The sequence below is a fragment of the Ipomoea nil genome, unplaced genomic scaffold (assembly GCF_001879475.1).
Source record: "Ipomoea nil cultivar Tokyo-kokei standard unplaced genomic scaffold, Asagao_1.1 scaffold2283, whole genome shotgun sequence".
NCBI lineage: Eukaryota > Viridiplantae > Streptophyta > Magnoliopsida > Solanales > Convolvulaceae > Ipomoea > Ipomoea nil.
Window position 1 is genome coordinate 1,550,171 of NW_017618711.1, and position 13,936 is coordinate 1,564,106.

The 13,936-nt window shown below is 39.5% G+C and overlaps 2 protein-coding genes across 3 annotated transcripts; both read right to left on the reverse strand.

Moving 5' to 3' along the window:
- On the reverse strand, window positions 1-4,099 carry LOC109151158 (ABC transporter G family member 17-like). The gene is made up of 3 exons (XM_019299077.1): window positions 3,605-4,099; window positions 1,907-2,625; window positions 1-1,052 (listed from the first exon to the last, which is right to left on the reverse strand). Exons 1-3 carry the CDS (start codon window positions 4,097-4,099, stop codon window positions 59-61), a joined length of 2,208 nt encoding a protein of 735 aa, XP_019154622.1. The 3' UTR covers window positions 1-58.
- LOC109151358 (transcription factor GTE2-like) lies at window positions 1,754-13,262 on the reverse strand. Of its 2 annotated transcripts, XM_019299334.1 has the most exons (4): window positions 11,159-13,262; window positions 10,890-11,070; window positions 10,718-10,806; window positions 1,754-1,771 (listed from the first exon to the last, which is right to left on the reverse strand). In XM_019299334.1, exons 1-3 carry the CDS (start codon window positions 12,788-12,790, stop codon window positions 10,730-10,732), a joined length of 1,890 nt encoding a protein of 629 aa, XP_019154879.1. In that variant the 5' UTR covers window positions 12,791-13,262; the 3' UTR covers window positions 1,754-1,771; window positions 10,718-10,729. The 2 variants fall into 2 exon arrangements, with proteins under 2 accessions (XP_019154879.1, XP_019154878.1); XM_019299333.1 differs by lacking the exon at window positions 1,754-1,771 and having other exon boundaries at window positions 10,325-10,806.
- Between the last annotated feature and the right edge of the window lie 674 nt (window positions 13,263-13,936).

A 13,936-nucleotide genomic window follows, 5' to 3' on the forward strand; every position in this document is an offset into this window, starting at 1 on the left:
ATAATCTGCAACGGACCGAGATCAGATCAATCCTCAAACACATAAATCTGGATCTTAGTTATGTTCTCTGGTTCTTGGAAAAGAATCGAAGAACAATGTAAAACAGGAGCCTGTATATAACAGCCCACCCAATCATTATATACACATTCTGCATCTTCTTACCGCTGTCCGTACCAATATGCAGCGATTCCAGGATCTGATTCCCCAGCAATGGCCTCCCGAAAGGGTCATCTCCGAAGCTCTCATCCGTCTGAAATTCATTCATCAAAAGCCCTTCGTACGGATAAGTCATGGTGGAGACCTTGTTCATCCATTTCCAGTAACGAGGGATATCATGGCTGTTCAAGAAGTAACCACAGAACAGGAAAAAGAGCGCCGTGAAAGCTATGACCGCCGCGTAGCCAAGAATGTAGTTGGGGACGACGGAGCTGACGAAGACGACGAACGAGTTGGTGGAGAGGAGGGACATGAAGAGGAGGAGGAGGAAGTAGTGGAAAGGGCCTCGGAGGTCGAGGGCGAACCAGACGATTGCGGCGTAGACGGCGGCCTGGAGGAGGAGGAAAGGGAGGTAGGTGATGAGGCCGGCGATGGTGTAGGTTGAGGCGCGGTACTTGTTGTGGGAGGTCTCGCGGATGAAGATGAAGCGTTCTTGGATGAAGGCGGGGACGGCGTCGTTGGAGGAGAAGAAGAAGAGGCAGACGGTGAAGATGAAGAAGCTGAGGAGGTCTGTGATGCCCTGCATGGATTTTGGTGGGTGGGTGAACATGGTGGCCATCATCACCCCCATCACGGTGAGGACTACCAGGCGAGAGAGGAAGAGCTCGGGGGTTCGCCTGATGTTTATGAAGTTGCGGCGCATGAGAATCCAGGACTCGGAGAGGAAAGAATTGGCGAATTTTGGGGCGAGCGGCTGTTGGTGGTGGTGGGGGTGTTGGTTTGTGCGAGCAACTTCTGGTGTGCGATAGTCGTTTTCATTGACGGTGTAGTCGCTGCTGTGCGGGGTGGGCGTGCTCGGAAGAATCTCACTTGAGTATATATATCCCGGGGATGAACTGCAAAACAACACAAATCATATAGCATCAACAAGTGGACAACATGAGGCCTGCAACCACAACCAAGTTGGTCAGGCCGTTAGTTGGCACTCTCAAGGGAATAGTTTATTGGTATTTCTTAGTTTGAACTGGTCAGTATAACTATAAACAACTCAGTCTTGTTTGCCCTTTTGATCAATTGGCTAGCTAGGGTTACAAAGTAAGATTTACTATGTACACGCTATTAAATAGTGGTTGTAAGTTTCCTTTGTACTAGTGGTCAGATAGCTGGCCTGGTAACCACAATGTTCTAAGCTAGTTAGTCTCTCAGGGAGTAGCCTATGAACCTTCTTGATTAGGCGCTAGACCGAGGCGATTTCAGTCCTAGGCGGCGTTTAGTTGGCCAATCGACTAGGTGACCTAGGCGCCGAGTTGAGCGCATAACTCGGCCGAATCGGACGCCTAATTCGACCCAGTCAGTGCCCAACTCAGTCGAGTTGGCGCTCAATTCGGCCGAGTGGTTTTTTTTGCCTGCTATTCCTCTTCTATATTTCTGCAACCATGTAGTCAACTAACCATTTAACATATGCATTTGACTAGTTTGAGGATTATAACAATCTAACAACTCCTAACCCCAAGTGGAAAAAAGTGGAGACAATATACTTGAATTACTTAGCGGCCTAGATGCTAGGCGCCCCCGGTGACCCAACTAGCGCCTAGCACCTTCTGCAACATTGAAACAAACTAGACAAATTTAATTACTTCCTTGTGATATTTTGTTGGTTGTGGTTTCCTTGTAATCCAAAAACAAATGAAGAACAGATAGATACAAGTGAAAATCATATGATGCAGGGAATGTTGTGAGTTTTATGTACCTTATAGGGTTTGGGGTTCTACCATCGGTGCTTCGGCGAGAAGGGGTAAGTCCAAATGCTTTCATAATCCCACTTTGGCTGGTACTCCATGACTGGGATGTGTTCCAGTTGCTTCTCAAACTGCGATTAAAATCTTTGTCGTCATCCGTCTGCAAGTGCAGTCGTTTGCCGGACTTGTCACGACCCTTTCCTGCCGCAGCCCGTGCCGGGGCGGCCGCCGGCGACGGAAGCACAGTCGAAACAGACATCTCCTCACCATCCAACGGCGGCGGCTTCTTCCCAGTGAGTGCAAAATTCGCCACGGCCTCAACTCCATGCTCAGTCCCATCATATTCTTGAATCACATCAATTAAATACTCTATAGAATTCTCCCCCTTGGGGACTTTGCGCCCCATGCGGCTTAGATGCAGCGCTACGTCCTTGGGTGCGCCCTGGTACATGAGCTGCCCTCTGGCGAGGATGATGAGATGATCAAGAAGGAGCTGAATGCGCGAGGAGGGCTGGTGGATTGTGAGGATGACGGTGCTGCCAGCCCGGGCGATGTCGTGCACCTTCTCAATCACACTGTGGGCGCTGGTGGAATCGAGGCCGGATGTTGGCTCGTCCAAGAAGAGTAATGGAGGTCCGTGTATGATATCCACCCCTATGGACACCCGGCGACGCTCTCCCCCTGATACCCCTCTTGTCCCTTCATCACCAATGTAAGTATTCCTGGTTGACTGCACAAGTGAAAGTGAGTACATAATTAATAATGTTCTTTGGACAACCATGTTACTTTGTAATTACAAGGTTACAAATTCGACTCCATAAAATATAGTCTATTGACTTTGGTTTGAACCACTGTTGAAAAAATCGACCTAAACGGCTGCCTAGGTGCTAAACGTCCCTAGGCCGTGGCGATTTCCTCCTAAGTGACCATCTAGACAAAAGGTCGCCTAGGCGCCTAACTTGGCCTAGGCCGAGTTGGAGGCGAACTCAACTGACTCGACTTTGCTAATTTTTTTCATTATATATACACACACCCACACACGTGTATTATTTTTTTTAGTTAGTCGCACCAGGCGCGCCTGGCGCCTAGGCCGTTTAGGCGTTAGGCGTACTCTACCGCCCGACTAGTGTCTGCAATCATGATTTGAATGTGTCAACTATGACCAACCTAGGCTGGTTTATCTCCATTGTAATCCTTTGCTGACGGGGGTCACAAGGCGCAGTCTAACCAGTGCACACCGTCCTTTGTCGGCTAGTCACAAGATAGAGTTCATCTAGTACATACCCTAGGGTTACAAGTTTGCCTCATACTGGAAACAGTTTATTGGCCTTCTTGATTTGAACCGGTCAGCACAATGCGGAGTTTATCTCGTGCATACCCTCATTTTTAAGTTTGACTCCTAATAGAAGCAGCCTATTGGAATTCTTGGTGACAGAGTTTACCTCGTGTACACTCTCAACTACAAGTTCGACTCCTAATAAGAGCAGCCTATTAATCTTCTTGATTTGAACGGATCCGTTACGGGCAACCTAGGTTGATTTACCTCATTATAGTTCTTTAATTTGTCAATTAGAGTCACAAAATAAAATTTATGCAGTACACACCCTTAGGTAGCAGATGCCGGTTACTTTATCACTCTAAAATAATTAATAATGTTGACCATATAATACATGAAATGAAAAGTGGTCTCACTATTAATTTAAACTTACGGATAAACCGAGCTGGTCAATGAGCTTCTCAACGCGCTTCTTCTTGTCAGCCATGGCTATAGGCCCCAACCGGAAATCAGCAGCAAACATGAGAGTCTCATAAACAGTAAGCATAGGGTAAAGCCTGTCATCTTGCATTATATAGGCAGAGGTCCTTTTGATGATGCTTGGGCTAATATCTGCCCCATCTAAAGACACCCTGCCCTTAAGACTCCCACTGGCTATCCTCCCAGCCAACCCATCCATCAAGGTGGACTTCCCAGCCCCACTAGGCCCCATAACAGCAGTAACACACCCTTTTGGAGCATACCCAGTGATCCTATGCAACAAGTCCACTTCTTGCCTCACCCAACTTCCATTCTCATCTTTCTTCTTCTTTGTCACCGTGTATGTTAGGCTCGAGAACTCCAGCCCGCCGGTGAAGTTCACTGGCCTCCCTATCTCTATCACCGCCTCGCCGCCGCCACCACGGTGGCCGTTAACAACATGCCCCATCTTTGCCGGACTGCCTGAAATCAGACGGGTTAATTTGCTGTACGTGGATGATATATATATGAACTTATAAGACGGATTTATTGAAAGGGATTGATTGAATGTTGTGAGGCAGAGAGGAATAAAAGGACATTTACAACTAATGGGATGTTCAGTGGAGGTGCTTACAAAGCTTAACTCTGAGCCTTTTCTGCATTGATCAATCCGCTTTTGGACGTTTCATTCGAAATGCAGAAAACGCCTTCTTGTTTGCTTCATCCCATGATATGGACATATGCTCTCAACTTCTTGTTCTTTATTTTGTGTTATTTTAGGGGTGTTTGGTAAATAGTTGTTAGTTGTTTTAGCTGATTGGGTTAGTAAATTTGAGTAATTGATAGCATTAATTGATTGTAGAGAGATAATGTTTGGTAAAAGCTGATTACATACAAAATGACTTTCTCAAAAACCTGATAGAAAAAATAATTTTTTGAATTTTAACATTTTGAAACTATAAACTGTTACAAAAAACTAATTAATTAAACATTTTTTATATATATTAGTTGTTTAACCGTCCAAAGCCTAAGCGGTAAAGCTAGGCAAATTATGCTCTGGACCCGTGTCCACATTGAATTGTGGACACGGGCCCAAAACGACGTCGTTTTTTAAAAAAAACGCGTCATTTAGTTATAAAAAAAAAAAAATTCGCGCGTGTTTTGCCGTTAACGGCGTTATTTTTTTTTTGATTATGAATGTACAGTTATGCCGTTATGAATATACAGTTATGCCGTTATGAATGTACAGTTATGCAATTATGAAATTATGAACACAGAGCTCTAACATTATGAACTTACAATTATGAACATATATAGTGATAAAATTATGACCATGGAGCTTTAAAATTGTGAATATAGAGCTTCGAAGATTATGAATGTACAGTTATAGAGTTATGAATCTACAGTTATGGAGTTATGAATCTACAGTTATGAGATTATGAATCTACAGTTATGGAATTATGAATGTACAGTTATTGATCGAATTATGAACAAAGAGCTCTAACATTATGAACTTACAATTATGAACATATAGTGATAAAATTATGAACATAGAGCTCTAAAATTGTGAACATAGAGCTTCGAAAATTATGAATATACAATTATGGAGTTATGAATGTACAGTTATGAAGTTATGAATGTACAGTTATAGAGTTATGAATGTACAGTTATAGAGTTATGAACGTACAATTATGGAGTTATGAATGTATAGTTATTAACATATAGTAATAAAATTATGAACATATAGTTCTATAACAAAGTGATCTGAAATTTAAAAAAAAAAAAAAAAAAAAAAAAAAAAAAAAAAAAAAAAAAAAGAGATAACAGTGCCTAACGGCACTGTTACCCGTGTCCTGTTACCCGTGTCCAGCAAGCATGCTGGACACGGGTCCAAGGCATAACGATTGGTAAAGCTAATAGTAGTCAAATAAGTCAAAATCATAAACTACCAAATGGGGCCTATATATAAATTTGGAATTTAATTTTAGGCTAAAGCCCAGAGCCTAAGCCCTAAAGCTTAAAACAATATCGTTATGTTGTGTAACCGTGTGCACCATGCAAGGTGCACACAGAATTGGATTTCATAATTTTTATACTATAAATTTATAATTTATATACTATAGATTCATAATTTCTATACTGTAAATTCATAAAATCTATACTGTAGATTCATAATTTCTAAACCGTAGATTCATAATTTAAATAAGTAGATTCATAATTTCTATACTGTAGATTCATAATATATGTATTGTAGATTCATAATTTCTAAACTGTACAGTTATCAAATTATGAACATATAATTATGTGATTTATGAATACAGAGTTCAACAATTAGAAATATAAACATCGAAAATTATTAACATAAAGTTATATAATTGTGAATATAGAGTTCAATAATTATGAATACAAAATTTAAAATTATGAATATATAACTTTATAATTATGAACATATAGTTCAATAATTATCAATATAAAACAGTATGCACCATACATGGTGCACACGGTTGCATGGCATAATTTGCCCTTAAAGCCTAAAGCCGAAATTCGAAAGCTTAAAGATTGCAACTTATAAGAAACAGCAATTGTAGAAATTTCAATGGTATTGGACCCACCCATCCACAGTACGTCACAGTTGCAAGTGATGGATGTTCTCTGATGAACTTCTTCTTCTATTTTACCCGTTTCGATAGACTAATTCTAAATCTCCAAAATTAAATAGTTGATCTAAGGGCTTTCCTTAACTTGAACCAAAAATGGGAATAGGAAAATGAACACAAGTTGTTCCAAGCTTTCACAATTGACAAGTATCATTATAATAGATTATCGTCACGAATAATGTGTCAAGATAATCGTAGCTCTCGTGATTTGTGTTACATATAACCTTTAATTAAATGGACCTTAATGACGAAAGAAACTCACAACTAACAAGCTCAACCGAGAAGGTGCAAGAACTTAACCCGTAACTTTCTTGTATAATTAAGAATTATGTTTCACCAATTCGTCCATTCATTTTAAGGCTATTTAATTTCATTTTTTATTTTGACATTGAAATCATTTGTTATATATTTTGTCCCATTCTCATGAAATTTGAATGTAAAAAGTAAATTACTATCCCCTTAATTATAGTTCATTAACTTGATTAAAATCCAAATGAAGTATATGAGTTAAAAGAGGAATTTTAATCAAGTTAATGAACTATAGGAAATAATGAAAAAGCAAAGAATCAAATGAAAAAAAGCCGTCTAACTCCATAGATCAACCACCAATGTGGTACAACTCAAGGCAACAAAACTTATCATATATCACCCCTATTAGGGTATTACACAACTGTTTACACCAATGTACCAATCAACCCATCACAAGAACACCACGAGACACATTAGCCTAAACAAAATCAATACAAACTGGCAAAAAAACCAAAGGTATACAAGCCCTAATAGAGACAATTGGTACATAGATTATGACAAATCCAACACACTTCCTAACAATAATAGAAAGCACACAAGCCCTAACAAAAGGCCGCAATAAGCATTCCCAAATTAATATACTGTCAAACATTTTTAAATGCAATATCAATATCAATTCAATCATTTCCAAACACTGATACAATATCAAGCCAAGACCCTAACTCCACCACAAAAGCTAATTCATGAATGAAGATTTGGTCCCAACTTAAGTACCACTCTACAATTTCTTGTGGAGCCGATGTGGATCGTATCATTGCTTACGGCCGACGTCAGCGGCGGCTTACTCTAGACGGCTCACACTCCAGACTCTTCTCTGTTGGATATATCATTCGTAAAACCCAATAATAATCCTACAAAATAAGGATTATTATTTTATCAGAAATTTTGGGAAGGATGATCGGTGAGAAGGACGAAAGGATACCGAGGGAAGGTGTTTTAGTATGAGTCGAGCGAAACACTCTTTCCTTAAAACCTTATTTGCTACCTCCCACAAGTGTTAGGAGCGTTGCAGCCTAGGTTTCCCAGGATAAAACGTAGTACGATTCAATTGTTTGAGCACCCAAACAATGAACCCGGCGAACTAGAGCAAAGTTTAGAACACAATTGGTAAAGAATGAAGGGAGTAGAAGTAGAGTTTTCGGAGCTGAAAAACGTAGTGAAATTCCTATTTTTCCTTGTGTAAAATGCTTCTTCTCTACCTCTTCTTTTATAGGGCGTTGGGATTAAATAGCATTTACTATGACATTTAAAACTGATTTAAAATCAGCTTGTAACACCTGAAACAACAGCCCACTACCTGAAATTAAATTCAAATTCAAAAATTGGAATTAATAGAGAATTAATTCCGTAACTGTTGAATTTAATCTCACAATGTTCTGGTTGCAGAAAGGGGCCGAACCCACGCTGTAACCCCTGGAATTAATAGAGAATTAATTTCGCAACTGTTGAATTTAATGTGTCTCTGTGTTGGAAAAAAAATTTGGCATAACTTAACCCGCCCGTGCCAATTTCCGGACGACATTCCCGTGCCCGCGTACACGAGTTCAAGCCTGAATCAATAAGCAAGCACCCATACGCGCGAAAGAGAGCCTTAATTCAAGACGACTCTGGATTCTTCTCGGCACCAGGTAGCCCTTTTCCCCTTTGGATGGGTTCACTTCGGACCTTATGGTATCAAGCCAAGACCCTAACTCCACCACAAAAGCTAACTCATGAGTGGAGGTTGGCCCCAACTTAAGTACCACTCCACACTCTCTTGTGTAGCCGATGTGGGAACGTATCACTCCTCTTCTGTGGAGTTGTGTTCTTACTCGAAATAGAACAATCCGATATAGTCGGGGCAATTGTATCAAACACACAATCGTAATTACAAATAATTATAAAAATTTCATCATGTTTTTTCTTATTTTCATTGATTTTTAGCTGTTAATCTTCCTAGATAGGGATGACCATGGTTCAGTTTGAACCATCCAGTTTGAACTGAACCGTGTACTAGGAACCGAATCGGAACCCAACGATTTCAGTTCTAGTTTCGAATTCAAACCGTACAAAAAAAAGAAAAAAAAAATTAAAGTTTAACTATTATTTGATTAAAGTTTAACTATAACAATTATTTTTAATTTTTTAGTTTAACTTTAAAGTTTAAATATTTTTAGATTAACTTTAAAGTTTAAATATTTTAATTTTTTAGTTTAACTATTATTTGATTAAGGTTTAACTATAACAATTAGAATAAACAATTTCCAAAAAAAATAGTAATTGTTGAATTTGGACTATTTTAAGAATTAAAAAAAATGAAAAACAAAAAACATCAGTTAAAACCACTACTTTCCTAGAAGGTTTCGGTTTGCGGTTCTCCATTTATAGAAACCAAAAATCATCGGTTCAAAAATCAAATCGAACCGTGATCACCCTTATCCCTAGATGGTAAACCATATTTGTCTGTATGTTCACACCTAGGATGATATCCACATGTTAATTTAATATTAGATTATTATATATTTAATTTTTATTTAATATATTTTTATATTTACAAATTAAACCAAGTATATATATCAAATCAAATCCTTATAAAACATATAACATGTATATTAAAAGTTTATTTAAAACCTACAACAAAACCTTTTAAATAGCCTACATATTAAATAGACTTAGGTTAGGACTATTGACTATTGTAGACTTTGGCTTGAGCTTTAAAAGAACTTATAGTCAATTTTGTGTTGTTTTTTAATAATAGATTTAAATATTATTATTAAAAAAGTATTATTATTATTATTTTTAAAATGAGTTGGAGTAATAAGGATGTAGAAAAAAATAGTGAATTGCAAATGAATAATACTATATAGACCAAAAAAATTTACCAAAATATTTCACTAGCAATTTGATGTGGCAAACAAAACTGTTTTTATTCATTAGTTATCATGAATTGAAAGAATATATTTATATTGTCACAATCAAATGCTGAAATATTTTTGTCCGTGTAACATAATTCAATATGTTAATATTTTTTTATTTAATATGAATATGATTTGCTTTATGTTAATATGAATATGAATTGCTTTTGAAAATGGAAAAAAAAAAAATGCTGGGTAAAAATAGGCTTAGAAGCAAGATCAGGTTCCCAGCTGGATTACTGTCCCGACATTGATCATTCTTGGTTACCAACCTTGAGAGAAAACCATCAAAAATTTCATATGTTATAAATCTGTACTTTACATCAAGGAGGTATAATCACCATACCAATCTCAGTGGTTTATCAATGTTGCTGTCCTGTCTCATATAAATGCCACAATTAAAAATTATAACCACATTCGGCGGTAAACCCGTATCATACATCATACTCAAACTAATCCCATTCGCACTGTGCCAGTCTAATTAAAGGGCAAAGAACCAATCTAATTAAGGGGCAAAGTGCTGACTTGACCCTTACCAACCACCGCCCAACATTATGTGAATCAAGATTCTGTTTTATCAATAGGGCAAATCCATGGAACTTTATATGTTCAATTCCATAGACCCTAGTCCATACCCACTGCTTCCATTGCCATTAGCCAGTATCCCACATTCCCACCTTCACCTAATGTTTGAATAGCAGTTAGTTCACACAAGTCTATAAGACACTATCAGAAATTCACTCTGTGGCAAGAATTCTACTTGAAAGTATATAAATGCACAAGCAGCAGAGCAAACCATCAAACAGAGTAAACAGCAGATGAAAGAAGTTTGGATAGAGAAAATGCTAGTTGCCTTCATTCATTTTGGGCTAATACAAGCCAGCCAGCCAGCCATTTCATCCTGTACACATTACTTCTATGTTCCTAAACACTATGATTTTTTATAAACAAACAAAATAATTTGTCCCAACTACTTACTGACCATACCTATAGGAACTCTTCTGCAAGTTCCTCACTAACATCCTACTCTGCCATAGCTAACAAAAAACCCATCTCAGTTACCTACCTCCAGTTACTCCCTAAATTTGGTCACTCTTTACAAATACTACACCTTTTTTAAAAGCCTCCATGCATAGAACTGCTTCAATTCTTCACCTTCCATACCAAATCTGCAAATCACATAACTCAGAACAGAATGAAAGCCTCCATAAACCCTGTCTGCCCTAAACCCATCAAGAATCACATTTTAGAGGTCTCTTGCAACTGTACACTATCCTCATCAGAGTCACTCCCACAAGAGCTTCCTGAATCTGAATCTGCAGATTAACCCAACACCCGGCAAGTGTCAAGCAAAATATGCTATTAACTTTAGGACAATGGTTGCATATTAGGGCCTTACCACTGGAAGAAGAGTCACTGCTGGAGCTTGAGCTGCTGGATCTACTCACATCCTTCTCAATCTTCACTGGGGAGAAGTTATTGATTGGACTTTCTTCCCCAATATCAACATCCTCTTCGTCAGCTTCATCTTTCTTGTCTGTATGTTCCACAGGGTTTGGTGTAGCCACATTTCCTGGGAACTAAATAGCAAAAACAAAACCATAATTAGCCAAACTAGCAACAAAAATGTCAAGTTAATCAACCCTCGTAAACAACTGCATCTCTTACATTGCTGACATTCTCTCCTAGAGCTTCTGCAATGATATTCTCTTGGGAAGCACCTGGAATGAGGCCTTGCCTCATCATCTTGCTTAAAGCCTTTTTCTGATAGCCCACAAACCTATCCAGTTCCCATAGTGTTTCATTGTCAAGTGCCTCAATGTCAAGTTCAATCTCATCACCCTCAGTTGACACAGAAGAATTTCTCCTCCTTAAGATTTGCATCATGTGCTCCATTTTATCCTGCGGCAGATTCTGCAGGTCGATCCCCAACCTTGCCTTCTCCTCAAAAGTCATCTGTCTTTTATTTGGATCCTTAGCCTTGGGCTTTGGCAATTTACCCGACCTTGTAGGCACCAATGGCTGCAGAGAAGGCTTTTCTGCAGGCACAAAAACAGGTGCGTTTGGAACGGGAAGAGAATTTGACAAAGTAGACAGATGCTGGGGAGGATCTAATGAAGTCGACAGTAAGCTTCCCATGTCCGAACTTTTGGCAATGAGCATTGGCTCAGGTGATCTTGAAGCCACAATTCGCTCTGGCTGAGGCCTAACATTCTTTTGAGCTGCAACAGCCTTCTTATGCTCAGCTTCATACTTCCGATAAGCTGCTGTGAACATATCATCAAAATTCTTGAGCAAAAGTTCAGCCATGGCATGCACATCCTGACCCTTGGGATTATAGATCATGGCGTTCTTGAATGTCAGTCTAACATCACCAGCAAATTGTAAGGGCGTTTCGTATTGACAACTATCCAGCCGGGATTTCACAGTTCCGAGATCCATCGGGTGCTTAATGATCACATGATAGTCATGAAGCCCCAAACCCTTAGTATCAACAGGTGAGTTGAACACCCACCCAAACTTGTGCTTCATTAGCTTTGTTAAGATCTGCGCGCACCTCCTCATCATACTTACCGCAGCCCCATCTAATTTAGCTTCTTTCCGCTTATGATCTCCTTCTGCGGCGTCTGGAAATGCTCTCTTTTTACCAGGGGGCTTGCTTTTACCCTTGTTCTTCGCACCAGAAACCCCAGAACTCTGAAAATGATGCCCCAAACCATTTGGTGCTTGATTCTCGGGAAGAATCTCCACTCCGGGCTGATTCACTTGAAGTCGCGGCGGTTGCGGCAGTTGCGGCAGTTTCGGTGGAGATGGGGGCTCTGGAGCTTCTCCCCGCTGCAAACCATGGAATGAAGCTCTCGTTTCGAACTCAATGGTCTCCAGCTTCTTCAAAACGCCCTGGACCCGTTCCAGATCGAAGATCAAGCGTTGTTTAAGCTCCTTAATCTCCCGTCTAGAGTAGGAACCCAGATTAAAGGTCACATACTCTCTATGGAAGGAGCCATTGCGATCAATCAAACCTTCCGGCAGCGGCGGTACGGACCTCTGTGACTGATGATTAAAGTGCCGGCGCTGAGGTTTGGTTGAACCTTCATGGATCCGTTTGGCGGCAACGTCGAAATTGCTACCACCAGCCCTAATGCTAGGGTTAAATGAACAATGGCTAGGGTTAGGGTTAGGGTTGATTCGGCCATAAAAATGAGGGTTATTGGTGGTGGAATTTGGGTTGAATTCACTCATACATAACTTCCGTTCACTCCAATGTGGTTCATTCCTGCTAGCCAAAACAGCCGATGCCATAGAAGAAACAGAGCAGACTAGCAACGGCGTTTCGGAATGCCAGAGATTCCGGCGTCTACGTCTTAATCTCGGACAGAACTCCGTCGAATGTCATGATGAAATCGCCGGAAAACTCAACCACCACCATGGAGAAATCTCTGAAATAAATTGAAAATAAAATTTTAAAAAAATGATTGAAAATTAAGGGGCGAGGGTTTCGAAGAACCTCTTTCACCTCGCCAGAGCAGTGAGCGAGGAAACGAAAGTGATTAATCTGCTATTTAAAGGCAACAAGGATCTGCCCGCTCTTTGCTCCAGGCAGTTTTTTAGACGTAGATTTTGAATCCGACGGTCATACATGCTTTTCCTGGCTGCCCGATGTGCTGACCGTGCCATCTGTAACGGACGGATAAGATCCAGCCTAAGGTACACGTGGGAAGCGATCGGGTCCCTGAAAAGGAGGGAAAATTTTGGGGAAGTCTGGATTTGGAGGGCAAAACTTTTCCCGAAAATCGAGTCCGTACTGGCGAATGAATGGGGTCGGCTGACGCAGACGAGTGGGGCCCACTTTTTCCTTTACATACCACACTTTTATTTTTATTTTCTCTGCGTTTTTAAATAATAATAATAATGATAATAAAATTATAACTCTAAATATCAAGGCGTTTGGTTGGATAGGGGGAATTACGTGAGAAAGGAATCGCAATTTCACGAAAGATGAATTTCTGGGAATAAAGTAGGAATTTAAATTTCAGTATTTGATTTACAGAAATAGAATTACTGGGAATTTCAATTTCAATGTTTGGTATACATGGGAATTGAAAGGGAATAAGTAGTATAAAGTCAAAAATGTTCATGGTTGTTGTTAGGCATTAATTTTAGGTTAAAAAAAGAATGGGTAATTTTAACTCATCACTATCTTTTTTTTCTTCCTAAAATCTCAAGAATTAAAATCCCAGGGGACATGGGATTTTAATTCCTTGAAAATGAGTGAATTGCAATTCCTTTCAACCAAACAATAAAATTTTGTGATCTTTGAAATTAGGTGGGAATTAAGTGGGAAGAAAATTTAAATTCCCTTCAACCAAACGCCTTCTAAATTCTATAAAACAACGCCTTCTAAATTCTATAAAACCGGATATTCTCCCCCTTTTCCCCCAAAAAAAT